General features: G+C 54.3%; 2 protein-coding genes across 2 annotated transcripts; both read right to left on the bottom strand.

The window, feature by feature from the left end:
- Positions 1 to 1,421: 1,421 nt before the first annotated feature.
- Positions 1,422 to 6,870, bottom strand: PLIN1 (perilipin 1). Its single transcript, XM_054388152.1, has 8 exons — positions 6,826 to 6,870; positions 5,309 to 5,507; positions 5,096 to 5,178; positions 4,483 to 4,735; positions 4,065 to 4,318; positions 3,366 to 3,518; positions 2,426 to 2,659; positions 1,422 to 1,784 (listed from the first exon to the last, which is right to left on the bottom strand). The coding sequence occupies exons 1-8, from the start codon at positions 6,868 to 6,870 to the stop codon at positions 1,422 to 1,424; spliced, it is 1,584 nt and encodes a 527-aa protein (XP_054244127.1).
- Positions 6,871 to 14,191: 7,321 nt separating this feature from the next.
- On the bottom strand, positions 14,192 to 17,089 carry PEX11A (peroxisomal biogenesis factor 11 alpha). Its single transcript, XM_054388092.1, has 3 exons — positions 17,034 to 17,089; positions 16,500 to 16,615; positions 14,192 to 14,745 (listed from the first exon to the last, which is right to left on the bottom strand). The coding sequence occupies exons 1-3, from the start codon at positions 17,087 to 17,089 to the stop codon at positions 14,192 to 14,194; spliced, it is 726 nt and encodes a 241-aa protein (XP_054244067.1).
- Between the last annotated feature and the right edge of the window lie 1,300 nt (positions 17,090 to 18,389).

Below are 18,389 nucleotides of genomic sequence, written 5' to 3'. Positions count from 1 at the left end.
CTGCTTGGCTGGCAGCTGCCCAGGCAGCTGGAGAGCAGGGAGGACACACCACTTCTGCATGGCTGCCCAGCCATGCCAGAGCCTGCAGCACCAGCCGACCCTGGAGGACCTCAGTGAGGGCTGACACCTCCCGTCCCACCTGCCTTGCTCCAAGTCCTGTGTCCTACAGCCTTCCAGTGACTGCAGCCATTTCCCTTGTGCAAGGTCCCTGCAGGCTGTGCCTGGGAAAGAGCAGTGCATGGCTTGTTCCCAGGACAGGATCGTACCCTGCGCCTTCCCAGGCCACTCCAGCCATACAGCTGCCTGTCCCTGGGGGGAACAAGAAACGGGGAAAGGGGTCTCCGAGCTCAGCTCGACCCCTTCTACTGCTGGGAGGATTTTCCCTGCCTCTTCCCAAACTCTTCCCCTGGTATGCCTGGGAAAGCAGTTTGTTGGGGAGGGTTTGTGTCTGCGGTACGGACGCTGATTTCTCTGCTGTGCTCTGGAAATGCAATAAATCGTCTCTGGCAGGAGGCCCCTGGCTCCTCGGGGCTGTGGATTTGTACTTGGGGCATGGGAACAGACACGTCTCATGCTGGGCATGAGTGCCCACTGTCCCCCTGGCGGTGACTCTAGGATGAGTTTCCTGTGCCCACTCCCTCAGCCCTGGACTGGGTGTCTCACCCCACTGTGTTCTCTCATTCTCGCCCCTGTACAGCAGCCGAGCAGACAGCGCAGCAGGTCAGGAAGGTTTATTGCTGCAGCAGATACAATGAGGTGTTGCAGGAAGCCAGGAGGTCCTGTGGGAGAGAGGGGCTCCAGGAGCTCCACCTGTTCTCACCAGTTTTCTTCCTGACTCCACCATCCACCCCACCATGTCGTGGGATGGATCCCCAGGGCTTTCTTACTCTGAAGTCCTGATCAGTGGGGATCTTCAGCTTCTCCATGGGAGAGCAATCTGTGGCCAGGGATGGGCCCTGTGAGGGGGGATGGAGGGAGGAAGGATGAGGAGCTATCATTGCTCTGCTGATGTTTCATGGCTTTGCTGTCCTCCCTGCTCTCTGTGCTGTTCTCAGCACATACCCCATCTAAGCCCATGCTGTCTGCTCAGTAGGCACCAGGGTAGTCCAGTGCCAGGCCTGGCTGGTCCCTTTTCCTCTTTTCTGGTCTCACCCCTCTTTCTGCCTCTGACTCCTTTGCCTCTCTGGTCCCTCCGGTCCCACCTTCCCCTACCTTCTCCTTCCCCTAGCAGGGCTTTCAGCTGCCTTTATTCCTCTCTCCTGGCCCCGATGCACTCCCGAGGATATCCCATGGCATGTCTACCGCTCTGAGCTCCTGTGCTGGTACAGGGATGCGTGCGGGTGGCTGGCGGTGGCCCGGGCAAAGCATGCGGAGGGTGAATGAGAGAGGGGGGCTGGGGTGGGCTCATGCTGCGCTTCCGCTCAGTCCTTCTTGAAGGCGGAGTTGTAGAGGCTGCCGCGGGTGTAGAAGGCGTCGGGGCCGAAGCGGTAGGAGCCCTCGCTGACCCGCCGGCTGTAGGGGGTGAATGCAGCTTTCCGCGGCATGGCGTACTCGGACTCGAAGGCCGGGCTACGGTAGAAATTGTGGCGCAGGAACAGCGGGTCCTCCAGCCCTAGGAAGGAGAGGGGGTGGTGGCCGCGGTACAGCCGCCAGTCACCCTTCAGATGGGCTTTCTCCTCGGTGGAGGGGTCGGCAGACTTGGTGTCCTCCTCCTTCTGGTCCTTCTCCGGGGCGGGCTTGCTGCCCCCGGCCGCATTCTCGTCCTTCACCGACTGCCTGCGGAGCTGAGAAGAGGGAGTGAGCACCTGGCTGGGCTGTGCCTGCCTGCCAGCCCTGTGCCTGCCTGCCAGCCCTGTGCCCGCCTGCCAGCCCTGTGCCACACAGCCCCCCTAACACTAGAGGGACCTCAGGACAAGCCAGTTTACCCCCAGAAGGGTGCCCAGTGGAGGGCACTGGTTGGCTGCAGCCCCTGGGCAGCTGCAGTGGAAAGATGGTCCCAGGAGAGCAGCAGGGTGGGGGAAAGCTCAACCTATACTTCCCAGGAATTTGTGGTCACAACATGGCTTAGGTATAAAGCATAGAATCCTAGAATTGTTTTGGTTGGAAAAGACCTCTAAGAACATTGAGTCCAGCCATCAACCTAAGCCCACCATGGCCACTAAACCATGTCCCAAAGTGCCATGTCCCCATTTCTTGAACACCTCCATGTGAAGGTGCAACCACTGGCTTATCTGCTGGCTTTATGAAGGGGACTTGCTGTCACAGTTTGGGGTATGCTCAGGAGGAGAGTGTGACTGAGGTGTTCTGACAGCATCCCATCTAGTACCTCCTGGCACTGCCTGGAGCTATGGGATGCTCATGGGAGGAGGTTGGGCAAACTGGGGTTTGCTAGAGATGGACAAGACCTGATTGAGGACAAACTCACCGGCACATAGCTGTACAGGGTGCCCAGCAGATGCTTGGGGGCACTGACAAGAGTCCCTCCAAGAGCATCCACTGTCTCCATGGCCTTGGACAGCCGGCGGGGGGTGAAGAGGATCAAGCCCTCTGCTGCATCCCAGGCTACGGCTGGGACCTTCTTCACGCTGGAGATGCCAGAGGCACAGGCAGTTTGCAGGTTGTGAGCCACGGTGCCCACCAGCCCGGGTTCCTCTTCTGCCTGCTGAGAGAAACCAGCTCAGCTGCTGCCCCTGGGCTCACCAGCCCTTCTGGCCAGGGCAGGGCAGGGCAGGGCAGGGGTGACCCAGGGCTCCGGGTCCCCTCCACAGCTCAAAGCCTGAGCGCTTTGACTCACTGCTTTGCAAAAGAGTCCTTTGCGGCAGGGTCACTCCCTGTTGTCCACCCTCCTCCCATCCCCCAGCTCCCACTCCCAGGCCCCCAGGGACCCTCTGCTCTGGGCTGTGCTTCCGCTGCAGGCAGGGGTGAAGGGCAGTGACCCCGACCTGCTGCTTCCTGTCCCCATGTCCCAGCACAGCCACCACGGGGGACTGTTCCCAGCCCCACCAGCTCACACCATTCCTCACTGCAGGGACTGGGGGTGTGGTGGGGTTGGGTTGTGTGGGTTCAGGGGCTCAGCAGGGAGCTCAGTGCTGACACCCCACTGCACCAAAGGAGTCTTGAATATATGAACCAGAGTGACTCTGTCCAACTCAGAGCCTGCCCACAGTCTCCAGCTTTGGGGTGTTCCTGGGGCTGCCTCCCTAGCAACTCCTCCTTGACTCCACCAAGCTGCAGTTCAGGGTTTAGTAGGGATGGAGGCATGGTCCTCAAGGCTGTGGGGGTGAACATCCTCCATGCTGGCATGGTCTGTGGGCAGGAGGATGCTTTGGGGTGCCTCTGTCTCACTGCCCCTCTTTTTCCCATACCTCCTTGGTGGGGTTGCTGTCTTTTTTCCCTGCCTTCTCCTGCTTCTGCTCCGGCACCTTGCTCTGCCGTCGGCTCAGCCAGCCAGATGTGGTGCTCTGCCCGTCACTGTGGAACTGTGGTGCCTCAGGTACACTTGGCTTGGCCAAGCTGCCCTGGAAGAGGAGCAAAAAGCCACCACTTAGAGAAAGCTGGCAGGTCCCATCCACCCCATCCTGCTTAGCCTGAGGATTTCACAGGGGGTCCAGGGGTGTGCAGGGAGCAGAGGAGTTAATTTCTGCACATGGGAGAAATCCTGAGTGCAGCTGGGAGTGCTGGGATTTGGGCACAGGCATGGGAAGGGGTTCCCACCAGAGCACTGGGTGGGAGAGGAGAGGTACCTCCATCTCCCTATCCTCTCTGGGTCTCTGCAGGGGCCTTTTGCTTTAGGAGGATGTGATGGCAAGGCCATAAATCAACAACATGCATTGGGAGGCAGCTAAAAATAACTCGTCCCACCAACACAGCACAAGGTTGTGTGTGAATATGCCACGGGAATCGCCAGCCTCAGCCTGTCCTGCTGAGTTGGGGAGGCAGCCTGCTGCCACCACTCTGCTCTCAGATGTGCTCCAAGGAGCCTGAAACGTCTGCTCCGAAGGCACAATCAGCCTGAAAGAGGGGATGGGGGAGCAGGGACCCGGCAGGTGGGTTTTGGCACTCACCAGGATGGGGATCCAGGTGACCAGCTCCTGCCCTTTGGTTTTGGCACGTTGGAGGCTCTGGGTGGTTTGCTGGTAAGCACGATGGGAGACAGTGCTGACCAAGGCACCAATCCGTCCCAGGGTGCTGGGAGCACTGGGAGCACTGGGAGTGCTGGGAGCACTGTGAGCACTGGGAGCGCTGGGAGCACTGGGAGCACAGGGCTGCTGATGAGAGGACTTTGCTGCTGCCCCATGTGCTGGTTTGGGCTTCTGATCTAAAGGCAGAAGAGCAGTAGGGGATTTATGTCCTGGTGAGACAACCCTACGCCAAAATCCAGGAGCTTCCTCCTGCCATGTGCACCCACCAGGCGAGGTGTCACCCCACGTACAGCCAGCCCTCATTAGGCACCCTCAGAGGGCATTTGGGCATCAGGGCTACCTGTTTCCTCATCCTCCTCTGGCAGCAGGTACTCCATCAGCTTCTCCAACCCTCCCAGAGCTGTGTCCACCCCTGCAGCTGCCATCTGGGTCACTGAGTTCCTTCTTGTGTACTTTGCTGTCGTTTCCACTGTGTTCTTGGTGGCCTCATAGCCCTCTGCTGCCAGCTCTATGATTTTATCCACGGAGTTGCCAATGGTGCTTCTGGCACTTAGGATGGGGAGGGAGATGGTGCCCTTCAGTTCAGATGCAAGCTGCAGGCATAGAGATGGAGAACAACCCTGTTGGTGTGCTTGGGGTGGCATGGGACAGCTGGAGGGACCGTGGGGACTCCAACAATGCCCATGCCATTAGGCAGCCCTGAGAGGGGCATAACAGCTCTCCAGGCTGGGTTGGAGGCAGCTGGCAGGGATGGAATATAGGATGCTGCTGGCCTGTATTTGGAGTGTGCTAACTACCCCCTGGGCTGGAGGAGCCTCTGAAAGAGCCCTTGCTTGGAAGTGCTGCCTTGTTTCCCCCATAGCAGCCCATCACCATCCAGAAACAAGGCCAGAGGAGACATGCTGTGGATTCTGTAGAGAGGCCAAGGGGTCTCAGGTTGTCACAGGGCTTACCTTGTCAACAGGGTACTGGAGGGCAGGGATTTTCTCCTCCAGGCGGTCCAAGCCTCGGCAAGCCAGGTCGTTAGCCACAGCAACTGCCTTGGGCAAAAAAGCATGGGGTGGGTTGGTAACAAGAAGCTCCTGGGCTGTGCTGGGCACATGCTAGTGCCAGCGCTGTCCCAGCACGAGAGGCCGTGGTGGGCTCCCCCTGCCGTGCAGACTCACACTGAGGCTCCAGCCGGCGCACCACGGGCTCCATGCTCCACATGGCCAAGGCGCCGGCGCCCTGCACACCCCTCTCGTAGACATCGCACACCGAGGCCACCAGCGGGTGAGCCTCCTTGGTGCTGCTGTAGGTCCTCTGCAGGCTCTCGCAGGTCGAGCTCACCACGGGCAGCTGCAGGACCCTCTGCAGCACGTTCTCCTGTGCGTGGCAGGCAGGAGCCAGTCAGCCAGCAGCCCGGCTCTGAGGAGCACCTCATCGCCTCCGCGCCGCTGGCACTTGGTGCCTTGTAGTGACCCCAGAGGACCTCAGCTCTGGAGGGGGGCATTTGTCAAACCCCACTGAGGGGCTGCTCTATGTGGCACAGCCATGGGCAAGCAAGTTGGCTCCTGCTGCTGCTGCTGAGGGAGCAGGGACACCACAGACAGTGTCAGAGGAGTGATGATGCCCTCTCCCCTTGTTTCTCAAGCCTGACTGTCCAGGTGCTCTCTCTGCCTTTCCACTCTGCTCTACTCTTTCTTTTATCTGACCCTGTCCTTGCTACTGTCCTTGGGCCAACAAAGACCAGGCTATGTGGCAGCTCTGTCCTCTCTGTCTCATCATCATTGTGACAAGTAAGGGATATGGACCTCAGAAAGGAGAAGTGGAGAGGAACAGGTCTGGCCCTGAGGGCATGGCAGATTTTGGTAGGAGCCATTGTCATAAGAAGGCAGCACCAGAGCTCCCCAAGGCAGCAAGGTGCTGTGTCCCCACACCCTGCTAGCAGGGGTGACATGGGATGGCAGTATAAACCAGCACAGCTGACACCTGTGTGTGCTGCCAGTGTCACAGCACAGGTGGAGGTATGTCCCTCAAAGCTGGATAAGCAGGATAAACCTGAGCTCCAACCCTCCACTCCTGCTCTCACCTAGCACCCAGACAGCTGAGAGACATTGCAGTCCCAAGGGAGGACCAGAATGGATGTTGGCTCATCACAGCAGCTGTGAGGCAAGAGCACCATGGGCTGCATGGGACAGAGCAGAAGAGCGAGCTGAGCTTTGCCCTGATCTTCAGTGGGTGAGAGTTTGGCTTCATGTTCTACTGGAGACCATGCCTGGACTGTGAATCTGCATGTCTGAGAAAAGCTCTCCTTGTTTTGTGCTATCTTGTCCCGATTTTGGCTTGCCAGGGAGTCAACCCTCTCAAAAACGCTGTAGTTCAGCAATCCCAGGGGCTCTAGCAGTTCATAACTGTTGGAGGTCTGATGCCCCCAAAGTGGGGACAGAGATGAAGGGCAGGCACTGCCTGCAGGCATCACCAAAGGCTCACATCAGCTCAGGACTAACTTTCTTCATTCTGAACTATTTAATTTCAAGCAAGTGAAAGGTTTTATCCTTTGCCTTTGGTGATGCTCTGGCTATAGATAGGTAAAGATCCATATCAAAATGACAGGGGGACATGTGAGGTAATGTGGCAGAGTTGGCACATGCTGCCTGGTGCCCTTGGCACACCTCTGCCCTCCCTCTCTCCCCGTGCTCACCTTGGCAATTCCATTCTGCAGAGTCTGATTCTTCTTCACTGTCATCGTGACACACACACCTGCAAAGCAAGGTTGGGAGCCACAGACCCTGCTGCAAAGGCAAGGCTGAGCTCAGCCTCTCCCCACCACTCTTGCACCTCCTGAGCATGGCAGGTCCAGGAGCTGGGCTAAGACCCCCCCTCCCCCCTACCTTCCCCCAGTCCAATTTTTGCCAGATTTGGCATTACCTAAAGCTTGACCTTTTGCCAGTGAAGCTGTAGAACTGAGGACTCCACACAACCATCCCCTGCTAGTGTCTCTTAACACCCAAAGATGTAAAACTGAGGGGCACCTAGTCTGCAGTACAAGGAAGGACAGAGAGCACTGGCAGAGCTGTAGAGCAAACTTAGAGCAACCAGGATGCTCTTTGCTGTGCATGAGGGCCAGGCTGAGATGGTGGCTGAGAAGGGATAAGTCAGGATGGGAGGAGAGGAGCTGCAGGTAGGGATGGAGCAAGCTGCCCAGCAGTCCCCTCCCATATGCCTGCCCTGCAGCCAACCCTGCATGGCACCAGCTTCATGCAGGGGCAGAATCACCACAGAACACCCATCTCCTGTGCACCCAGCTGGGCAGAAGCTCGCAGCCCTGGCACAGTCCTTTTCTTAGCAGCAGATGAAATTCAGGAGGCTTAAGGAGAGTGGCATGATCCCTGCTGCCATCCCCCTGGTCCTGCTGAAGCTCTCCACATAGCACTGGTGGGAGACAGGCTACTCACCGAGGGCAAGGCAGGAGCAGAGAGAGTGGTGGCTGTGCTGTCCCTTCAGCCGGGTCCTCTGAGAATGATGCACCCTGCCCAGCCACTACTACCACCACGAGGCCCCACCTCCTGCCTGTGTGCTTTGGGAGCTGGCAGATTGCAGTGGAAACTGGCCAAAGAGCTCCTTGAAGCCGCTGCCATTTGGAACAGATGACAGCAGAAAATCCCCTTGGTCGTCTTCCCTGCAGAGCCCAGAAGCTGTGGCACAGTTGGGATGCACTGGGCTTTGATGCCACTCCTTCAAGAGAAGATGAAAAGAAGCTGCCCTTGGACCTCACCACCTCAAAAAGCCACAGGTCACGAGCAGCCAGGGTGAAGGTGAAGGTGAAGGATCAGGCAGAGCTTCCTAAGAGATTAAAATCTTTGCTGTGTTTCTGTAGCCCTTGCTATGCCCCATGATGGACCAAGATGCTATCCTGTTGGGGACCACAGCACAGACCAAGAACAGAGCCTCTCCCCAGGAGACTTTACAGAGCATGAGGAGCAAAAAGTGGACATGGGGCACACATCCTGCATAAACCAATCTGGTTTGGCCAGGTCTGCAGTTTCTAGGAGAATTCATCTAGGGCTTTGGCAAGGAGGGTTTTAGCTGAGGGTCAGGGCAGACGCTGCATTAGGAACTCTCTAGGCATCTGGAGTGGATGGAAACAGCAGAAAAACATCAGGGTGGAGGTCACCTCATCCAGCTCTTGCTCAAAGCAGGGCTACCCTCCAAGCTAGATCAGGCAGCTCAAGGTCTTGTCCAGTCTTGAAAATCTCCAAGGATAAGTTCTCCACCTCTTTGAGGCCCAGTTCCTGTGCCAACCATATTCATGGTGAACTCTGTTTTCCTTATGTCCATCTGGGATGTTCTCTGTTGTGCCATCTCTATTCCTTCTTCTGTGCACCTGAGCAGAGTTTGTGCTCCACTTTGCACTTGCACAGCCTGTGCTACATGGCTCCTCTGCTGGACTCTCCCCGAACAGGACACAGTTCCTAAATGTGGCCCTTCAAGTGCTTCACAGAGAGGAGCAACTGCTCCTCTTGACCTGCCAGCAATGCTGTCACCATTGCTGCTCTTCCCTGTCCAGCCTGCCTCGCTGCACAGGAGGCACTCTGCCAGCTCACACCACAGTGAGCAAAGCTGCTTGTGGTATCAGTTCAAAAAAGAAGACACCACCTGTATGGAACTGGGATAGATTTTGATTGCTGATTGTGGAAGTCAAGGATGAGCTGCACTGTTCAGATGAGGACAACATGGTGTAAAGAGGACAAAGGCCAGAGGACAAGGCAATAGAGCCATGAGGATGCTTAAGGGACTTGAGCATCTCCTCTATGAAGAGACTGAGTCCTGGGGCAATTTAGTCTTGAGAAGGGAAAGCTGAGAGGAGATCTGATCAATGTGTATAAATACCAATGTCAAGTGGAGGGGACCAGGATCTTTTGGGTGGTCACAGTGATAAGCCAAGGAACAATGGGTTCAGGCTTGAACATAGAAGATTTCACCTCAACATGAGGAGAAACTTCTTTCCAGGGAGGGTGACAGAGCTCTGGAACAGGCTGCCCAGGGGGGTTGTGGAGTCTCCTTCTCTGGAGACTTTCCAACCCCACCTGGATGCATTCCTGTGTGGACTACCCTTAGTGATCCTGCTCTGGCAGGGGGGTTGGACTCGATGGTCTCTGGAGGTCCCTTCCAGCCTCTGATATACTGTGATAACCAAGGCTGCAGGTGAGTGGTCTGGGCAGCTGGCTGACACAAGCCTGCTCTGTCCCCTGGACGTGGCACAAGGCAGGGAGACCCTTGGCATGTGGCTCAGCATCAGGGGAAGCCCAAGCAGCAAAGCCAAGTCCTTAAACACCTGCAGCTGCCCAGCACCCCGATGCAGGACTTGGAGATGTGCAACCACCATGGCTCCAAGGCTTCCTGCTCCTGGCTGTGCTGCTCTTATGTGGGAGTGGGACACTTCCTAGGGATGTGGGAAAGCCATGCAAGAGAGGAAAATCCCCACTTCCCACCCAAAGAGCCTGGAATTTGCTTCCAGCCTGGGGCTGCACAGAGCTCACTGGGCGCAGAGGCACATGGCTGTCCCGGGCTGTCCCCAGCTCATGGTGGGGTGAGTCACTGCTCTCCAGACAGCAGCACAAAGGGCAGCAGCATGCTCAAAAGTTTGCTCTTTTGGCAGTGAGCCTTTTTCCAGCCCCACTGACCTTGCTAGAAGTGCAGGGGGCATGCCAACCTCCTCCCTGCATTGGCAGGAGCCAGGATCAGCAGACAGCACACAGCCTTTGCCCTACTGGTGCCTGAGCTCACCCCCTCCTATCCTCTGGGGCAAAGGCTGTGCCAGCCCAAGATTCTGCAGGGCAAACTCCCACTGCCTCCACTCCCAAGCACCAGAAATGCTTTCTGTCTCTGCAGGCAATATTTACAGCTCACCAGATCAGCTGGGTGCACAGAAGCAGTCTTACACCCTTGCCTCTGGAGTCTCCTCCATACCATTAATGCTCCATCGTAAGGGCAGGAAACAGATCCCCAGGGAGCTGCAGGGTTCCTCTGCCTTTAGCTTTGGGAGGGAAATGGAGAATGCAAGGTCCTGCACCTGGGTCAGGGCAACCCTTAATATCCATCCAGGATGGGGGATGATAAGATTGAGAGCAGCTCTGCAGATAAGGACTTGAGGGTACTGGTGGTAAGAAGCTGGACATGAGCCAGCAATGGGTGCTTGCAGCCCAGGAAGGACAGTGGCAGCCTGGACTGCTGTATCTAAAGCAGTGTGGCCAGAGATGGAGAGAGGGGATTCTGCCCCTCTGCTCTGCTCACCTGCAGTGCTGTGTCCAGCTCTGGGGCCCCTAACAAAAGAGAGGCATGGACCTGCTGGAGTGGGTGCAGAGGAGGCCACAAGATGGTCAGAGCTGGAGCACCTCTCCTCAGGACAGGCTGGGGTTGTTCAGCCTGGAGAAGAGAAGGCTCTGGGGAGACCTTAGAGCTACATTCAATCTGAAGTCTGGGGAGGGGCTGTTCAGGAGGGCCTGTGGTGACAGGATGAGGGGCAATGGTTTGAAATTGGAGGAGAGTAGATTTAGGTTGGAGAAGTTCTTCACAATGAGGGTGGTGAGACACTGGAACAACATTGTGGTTGAGGCCCCATCCCTGGAGGCATTCAAGAGCAGACTCCATGTGGCCCTGAGCAGCCTGCTCTAGTTGGAGGGAGGTGTCCCTGCTGACTGCAGAGGGGTTGGACAAGATGAGCTTTGAGGGCCCCTTCCAACCCAATACAATCTGTGAATTTCCATGCCCTATGGCAAGACCAGCAGCCCCCTCACCTCACTGCTGGCAGATACCTGCCCAGTTTCTTTTCCAGGTCTGCCTCCCTGGGCAGTGTATTTGGTGTTCTGCTTTACTTCAGAAGAAGTGTGATTTAATTTTCCTTGGCTGCCATCTGAATGCATTACCTCCCAGATGGATTTAAAGACTGATTTACTTTGCAGACCTTTTAGCCACTTGAAGACCTCTCACACCCTTCCCCAGTCACCTTTCCTCTACACAACTGGTTCACTGGAGCATTCTCTGAGGTCCCTTCCAACATGAGCTGTTCTGTGACTGTATGAAGATTCCCTTCATTGTAGCTGTGCCTGTGCTTAGCAGAAGCCTCCAGCTCTCACTGCTGAAGGGTGACTGATGGCAGTTTTGAGGATGTCACTTTGTTTGAGGGCATTTCATGCCTGCAGTTTTACCTGGTGGTCAAAAAGCTACTCCTCCAGGTTTCTGCAGCTGAGAAGGGGACTGGAAATCAGTCTGACAAATCTGGCTGCCACCTTGGCTACTGCAACAGGACAGCTCTGTAGCACCCAGGCACAAGAACAGGATGATCCTCCATAAAATTCAGGGGTGGGAGGATGGATCCCTCCTGCAGCATCTTTGTACACCACCTTCTAAGTTCCAGACAGACACAGTGTCAGAGTCATCTCAGTTTATTGCTGGCCTTATGCCAACTGCTGTGTTAGAAACATACAACAACAACAACAAAAAAAAAGGCACTAAAAGGATTTTCTCCACATGATTGTGATTCTATGGCTTCAGTCACATTATGTTAAGGTAAATTAAATTACTATCCTCCATCTGGGGAACAGAAGGCCAGTATTAGTGCTTAATATCCAGTAAAGAGAGTTACTCCTCTATGTTCCAACCCACCTCTTGTAGTATGGGAGAGGTAATGCTGAGACAGGCTAAAAATTCACTGCCCCATCTCCCACATTAGGCCTGTACTTGCTAATCTATGTCAGTCCCTATAGGAGAAACATCAAAGCCTGGCTCATAGCTTTGCAGTGTTTGCCTGGCACAAGGGAAAAAAAAAACCAAACACCCTTCTTCCTTGGCAGGCACAGGGAGGTGCAGCTGGGTAGGGACCACATCACTGAGGTAATGCATTTCCCTTTACCTTTGAAGTACAAAAGAAAAAGAGAAATCAGTTTGCAAACCACTGAAAGAAGGATTTTTGTATCCAGCAGGTCCCCAAGAGGAATTCAAAACATAATTTTTTGCAAGAAGATCAAATTCAGTAGACCAAAGGAAGCCAAAGCTTTGCTGCCAGATCATCAAGACTCCTCTTTCTTCCTTAGAGGGGTTGCTACAGGCTGGGATAATGATCAGACCTGACCAGAGAGGGCTGGGCTGCACATTGCCAGCAGCTCAAAGGCAAATGGAGTAAAGAAACAACAACAACAATTCCATTGTTAAAAAAGGAGAGGAAGCCCTTGAAGACAAATATTCCCTAAGTGCTGCTCCATTATGGTCTGAAGTGCCAGCACTCTCTACTTCTAGTGGTATTCACTTCCATGCTAAAAAGAGGAGCTGCTGCTGACTACCTTTGGTCTTCAAGAACACTTCATTACCCTGTCCAGCAACCTCTTTTTCCAAACACTTCCTTGGCAGGCTCACACTTCAGATCCAAACTGGAAGTAATGCCAAGCCCAACCACAAGAGCTTAAGGTAAACTGGGGCACTCACTGAGCCTCCTCAATTCCATCTTTTAATAAAGGAGCCCAGCACCTTTTCATTTCTGTTTTCAGACAACATCAGGGCTAAAAAGAGAGTACCTGAGTCCAGCTTAGACCAGTCTCTGCTCACATCTCCTAACAGATTAAACAAGGAGTCCTTGCACCAGAAAGCAGCAGGACACACAGGCCTGACCCTAATGAAGAACAGCGACCACTGTTTCTCCCATGTAATGTGCAAATGTTGGTGTCAGAACTGGTGCTCTGTCAAGCCAGGAGCAACAGAGACTGCTTGCCATGTTAAGACAGCTGGACACAGCATTTCTCCTTCCACCTAGGCAATACTGCCAGGCAAGGGGCAAAGCCAGGAGCAATAATGCAGTTGCAGGGCAGACTTAAGGCATTTTCAAATGGTAGAACCCATTCAAGCAGTGAGGGAACACACAAGAAACCTTGTGGCCATGGGAGAGGGGAGGATAGAGAGGACTAGACAGGAAAATCTAACCTACGAATGCCCAAATCCAGTAAGGAGTTCTTCTCCTCCCAGGGGATCCTGATAGCACAACCAACTACGTTCCCCTCCCTCCTGGGAGCTTACACAACTAGAAGCACACCCTGGCAGTTTTTTTCTGACTCAGTGAGCTCTGAGCCAGGCTTCTCTCATTAACTGCAGGTTCCAAAGCTCTTTAATATACTGGGATTTTTCATGTAAAATCAAAGCCACAGAGCAAGCTCCTCATCACAGTATGATTAATGGAAGCTAGTTGTAGCTGGAGTCACAGGCGTTTGGGAGCTCAGGTACACATGTGATGGGAAATTGAGTGCTTGTGACTGCTTCCAGGTTCACAGCTTTGGAAACCCACTTCCCTACAAATCACAGCATCATCAGCACTCAGACAAGCTTCTCCACACACTGTCCTTCACCAAACCCCTCAGCCACAGCCCACTGGAGAAGCCAGAGGTGGTGGCCAACAGGCCCTTGGCTCATATCATCAAAGGAAAAGAAGAAAGTGCTAATTTCCTGGGGCACAAGCTGGCACTCACAAGACTGCAGATTCAGTCCAGATCAGGTCAGATCACACCACTCCTCAGAAACCATCACACTGCCTGCAGAGAACAGCTCCATCAGCCCCAAACCCTGCAGAGCACTCACACTTGACTTCAGGCCATTGCAAGCACAGCTCCTAACCTGCCTGAGCCCACTGCAGAAAATCTGAATGCAGAAACCTTTGCCTGAGTTCCAGCTTTCCAGTGTAGACACGATCAGTTCTGAGTCATACCCCTAGTGCAGTGTCTATGCAGTTATTTCACAACCCTGCATTAAAAGAGAGGAACATCAATATTTCCTTATCAAGCAGCCATGTTCCAAGTCCTGTTTCTGTTTGTGAAACATTACTGTGTCTTCTCCCCATCAGGAAATGTGTCATAGCACCAAACTCAGCTGTAATGACACAGGGCAAGGAAAAAGGTAGAATTCACTAATTCAGAGGATAAAATCAATCTTGAAGTTACTGTGAGACATGTTGATTTTCAAAGTGCCATAGGAAGGATCAAAACCTATCAGAAGATCAAAGCTGTTGGCTTGCTGCATCCTTTCTGTCACTGTTTCAGCTTCAGGTGTGGCCTTGCTAATGTGAGGATCCCCACCAGGGAGGAGAGGACACCACAGAAACCAACCACTCCTGGGTTGGTCTTATAGATGCCCAGTGTATCCAAAGGGCCTGAGAGGTCACAGAGATTCTTCAGCAAGTCCAGCAGCAAAGCAGGATGTCTCTTCAGCACCTGGAACAGCAGGAGGAGAAACCTATGCAAATCCTCAGATTTCCCAGAGTTTACCTCCTGACAGCAGAAATTCTCCTTTGCCTTTTCTTCCTGTAGAGCTTGTTCCAGCCTCCAGGAGATCTCATACCAGTCCCTGCCCAGATTCAGCAGCAGTGAAACGTAGTAACACTTGGTCGCCCTGTTGAGCCACTTGGCCTTGTCGACGTCGGGCTGGAGCCCGACACTCCTCAGCCACAGCACGGCGTCACAGACAAAGTAGAGGGCTCGGGTCAGGTTGGAGGCTGTGAGGCAGAACCGAGGAACCACATCTGACAGCTGTGTCGTCCTCCTGGCTGCCACCAGGGCGTGCACCGTGTTGCCCAGCCTGAGCACTGCAAGAAAGCTCACAAAGGTTAGCATGGCCTGACCTTTCCCACAGACAGAGCCCCGCGGGACAACCTGCCACCTCCCTGCACTCGTGTGCCTTTAGAAACCTCTGTGGGCTTTCAGCTTTTGTGTGCTCAAGCATCCTCTTCTCAGGGCATGAGAAGCTAGGATGAATGAGGAAAGGGGTGTCAGCTTCTCAGGTCTGTCCTGAGCACCCCCACACAAATTCTGCCAATAGCCAGGACTTGCAGCCTTCTCCTGCTGCTCCATTCTCGGTGCCTGGGTGCTCTCTGGACCAGTATCATCCATGGATTCATAGATTGGGTTGGGTTGGAAGGGACCTTAAAGATCATCCAGTTCCAACTCCCCCTGCCATGGGCAGGGACACCTCCCACTAGCCCAGGTTGCTCAAGGCCTCATTCAACCTGGCCTTGAACACCTCCAGGAAGAGGCATCCACCTTGAACACCTCCAGGGAAGAGGCATCCACAACCTCCCTGGGCAACTTCTTCCAACTCCCAAACTACATGTTGCCAAGACAGCCACGAATGACTCAGTGGCAGCAAAAAGTGACAAGAGCTGCTGGTTCCAGCTGTACACTGCACTAGATTTCACCCAGCTCTGTGGAGAGGAGGTGCTACTGCACTAACCCCACTCCCATCTTGAGCTGTAGCTTCCCCAAGGTTCTGTGAAAGGTGGTGATTAACGTGCTGAGCACAATGGGACCTGAGTCCCTCCTCAGCCATGAATTTGTCAGAGGCACAGGCAGTTCCTTGCAGACAGGAGCAGCAGATTCTGTTTCAAGCTCTAACATTTGGCAAGCCTAAGTTCATCCACTGCCCAGTTTGGGTTTTGCCCCCTGAATGTTAACATGATACTATGCAAAACACTTTGCATAACCTGCTGCTCTGGCAGATGTTGGCAGCACCCAAGCTCAGTCCTGGATTTAGGCTTGACATCTACTCCTAATTTGTTTAGAAGAAACAGTAGAATTGTGGCTGATAAACCAGCTGGCCTCTCTGCTAGGAATTCACCATGCTGTGGAGCTAACTGGAAAACAAAACAAAAAAACCCAAAACAGATCCATGGCAACACATGAAATTAGAATCTTTGCCTCAGATATTGAAGTTGTTCCTGGATTAAGCAATTGCTAAGTAGGTGCAAGATCAACCCTAAGTAGTGATGACGACAACAACCATAATGGATGCAACTGTGACACAGAACTATGTGATGCAAGCAATTGAGACTATGAGAGAAGGATGGAAGGGAAAATCATTTAGTGGAGGACAAATGCTAAAGGAAATCCATGTGTGAGGTAGGATATAAAAAGCCATACTCAAGTCTGGTCCCTCAGAGGTGATTTTTAACAGAATGATGATCTTTAACAGTAAGTCTTCTCAACCCCATTAGTTAGAAAGACTAACAAGAGTGCACCAAGACAACCTTGCACCTTAACTCTGTGGTCTGTCCTTGAACAGAGATGACAATTTGATCTCTGCAGCAACAGCTGCCTGCTGACTTATCTCCCTCGTTCTCCCCACTATAATTCAGATTTCCTAATGGGAGAGGAGGTTGAGAGGTCATAAACGTGTGCTCAGCCATATCTAGCCTGGCAAGCCAAGGCAGGGATAAGGACTATTGGCAATTTTTATTTTGTGGCTCTGGGCTAAGTTACCTACAAGAAAAGGCAGGGCCAGGAGCTGTTTTGCTGGAAGGAGCAAGTGAAATAGGACTTATCCCTCTAGACACCAGGTACTTACTTTTCCGGCCAGAACTCATGCTAGATTCCAACTGCTTGAGTTTCATTACCAGCTTCTCTTTATCAGCCTTATGCTCTATTAGATAGCTAAGCAACATGCATGCGAACTGAGTGGCTCTGGAATGAAGAAAATGAGGAAAACGGTACACAGGTGAAACACAGGCACTTCACAGCGATGGCAGCAGCAGGGCAGAGTTTACTACCGAGCCTAAGGTCACCCCTCTCGCACCCTGGCTGTGCCCGGGCGAGTTCCACCCAGCAGCAGGGGCACCAAGCGCAGGTGGGGCAGCTGAGGACAGGCGAAGCGGCGAGCAGCAAGGGAGCAGCAGCGCGGCAGGAGAGGGGCCGGTGCGCGCCCGGGAAGCGCAGGTGGCTCTCCCGCCTGAGGCGGGGGGTCCCCAGGAGGGGCAGTGGGGATGCTCCGCCCCACGGGGCTCCCCGAAAAGCCGGCACCGCGGGGCCGCTGCCCGGAGGGGCTGAGCCGCCAGCCCGGCATAAGCAGGCCGCCCGGCCCTGCCGCCGGCCCCGCACTCACCGGAAGATCTGTTCCCGGCCCTGGCTACGGTTGGTGAAGTCCACGAAAGCCTCCATGGCGGCGCTGACGGAGGGGCGGCAGCCGCGGGAGGTGCGCGGGGGCCGCGGCCGCTCCGCTCCGCCCCGCCCCACTCCTCCCGGGTCCCGCCCCGCAGAGGGAACCCTCGGCTGCGGTGTGCGTTCCCGGCCGGGCTTCGCGCCGTTGCCACGGTAACCGGGAGCACACCACGGGGCAGGTGTCCCGGCTAACCGCTCCCCCCGGCCGCCAGCGCCTGCGGCCGTTACGTTCGGGAAGGCGGGAGGGGAGCGGCCCGGTCCCTCGGATCCCGGCCCGGTCCCTCGGTTCCCGGCCCCCGCTCTGAGGTTAGGCCTCTGTGTGGGGTGACGGCGGCACAGACGGGCCCGGTGTGAGCCCAGCGTTAGTGTGAGCTGCTCCGGCCCCGCTGTGCAGGAGGGAAGCTCAGAAAGCAGCCGGTGGCTTGGAAACGAAGTTCGTAACTTGCAGTGAAATCACCTGCCTTCCAAATTAATTGTTGGGGTTTTATCTCGGGGCTGGGGCCACACGGCCTTTAAAGGTCCCCTCCAGCCCAAAGCATCGTCAGATTCCATGGATCTAATCCAGGCTGCCTAAATCCCCTAATGAGGGCACAAGTGGGTATGTTTAAATGCTTTGTCATAATCCTTAGACAAATTGGTGCCAAAGCTTTTACACTTTTGTTTTCTGTAGGCAGCTTGCAGACATCTACGTGGCTCAGTACTCCCAGGGCAGGACAAAACCCCTGAGGAAGAGAGGTAATGCAGGGGGAAAAGATGAACCATATAGAACAGGGTTGCTATGCAGGGGGAAAAGATGAACCATATAGAACAGGGTTGCTATGCAGGGGGAAAAGATGAACCATATAGAACAGGGTTGCTATGCAGGGGGAAAAGATGAACCATATAGAACAGGGTTGCTATGCAGGGGAAAGATGAACCATATAGAACAGGTTGCTATGCAGGGGAAAAGATGAACCATATAGAACAGGATTGCTATGGAGGGGGAAAAGATGAACCATATAGAACAGGGTTGCTATGCAGGGGGAAAAGATGAACCATATAGAACAGGATTGCTATGGAGGGGGAAAAGATGAACCATATAGAACAGGGTTGCTATGCAGGGGGAAAAGATGAACCATATAGAACAGGGTTGCTATGCAGGGGGAAAAGATGAACCATATAGAACAGGGTTGCTATGCAGGGGGAAAAGATGAACCATATAGAACAGGGTTGCTATGCAGGGGGAAAAGATGAACCATATAGAACAGGATTGCTATGGAGGGGGAAAAGATGAACCATATAGAACAGGGTTGCTATGCAG

This window comes from Indicator indicator, chromosome 16 (genome assembly GCF_027791375.1).
Source record: "Indicator indicator isolate 239-I01 chromosome 16, UM_Iind_1.1, whole genome shotgun sequence".
NCBI lineage: Eukaryota > Metazoa > Chordata > Aves > Piciformes > Indicatoridae > Indicator > Indicator indicator.
Note: the sequence above shows the minus strand (reverse complement) of the source record. Positions and strands in the feature narration are given on the sequence as shown.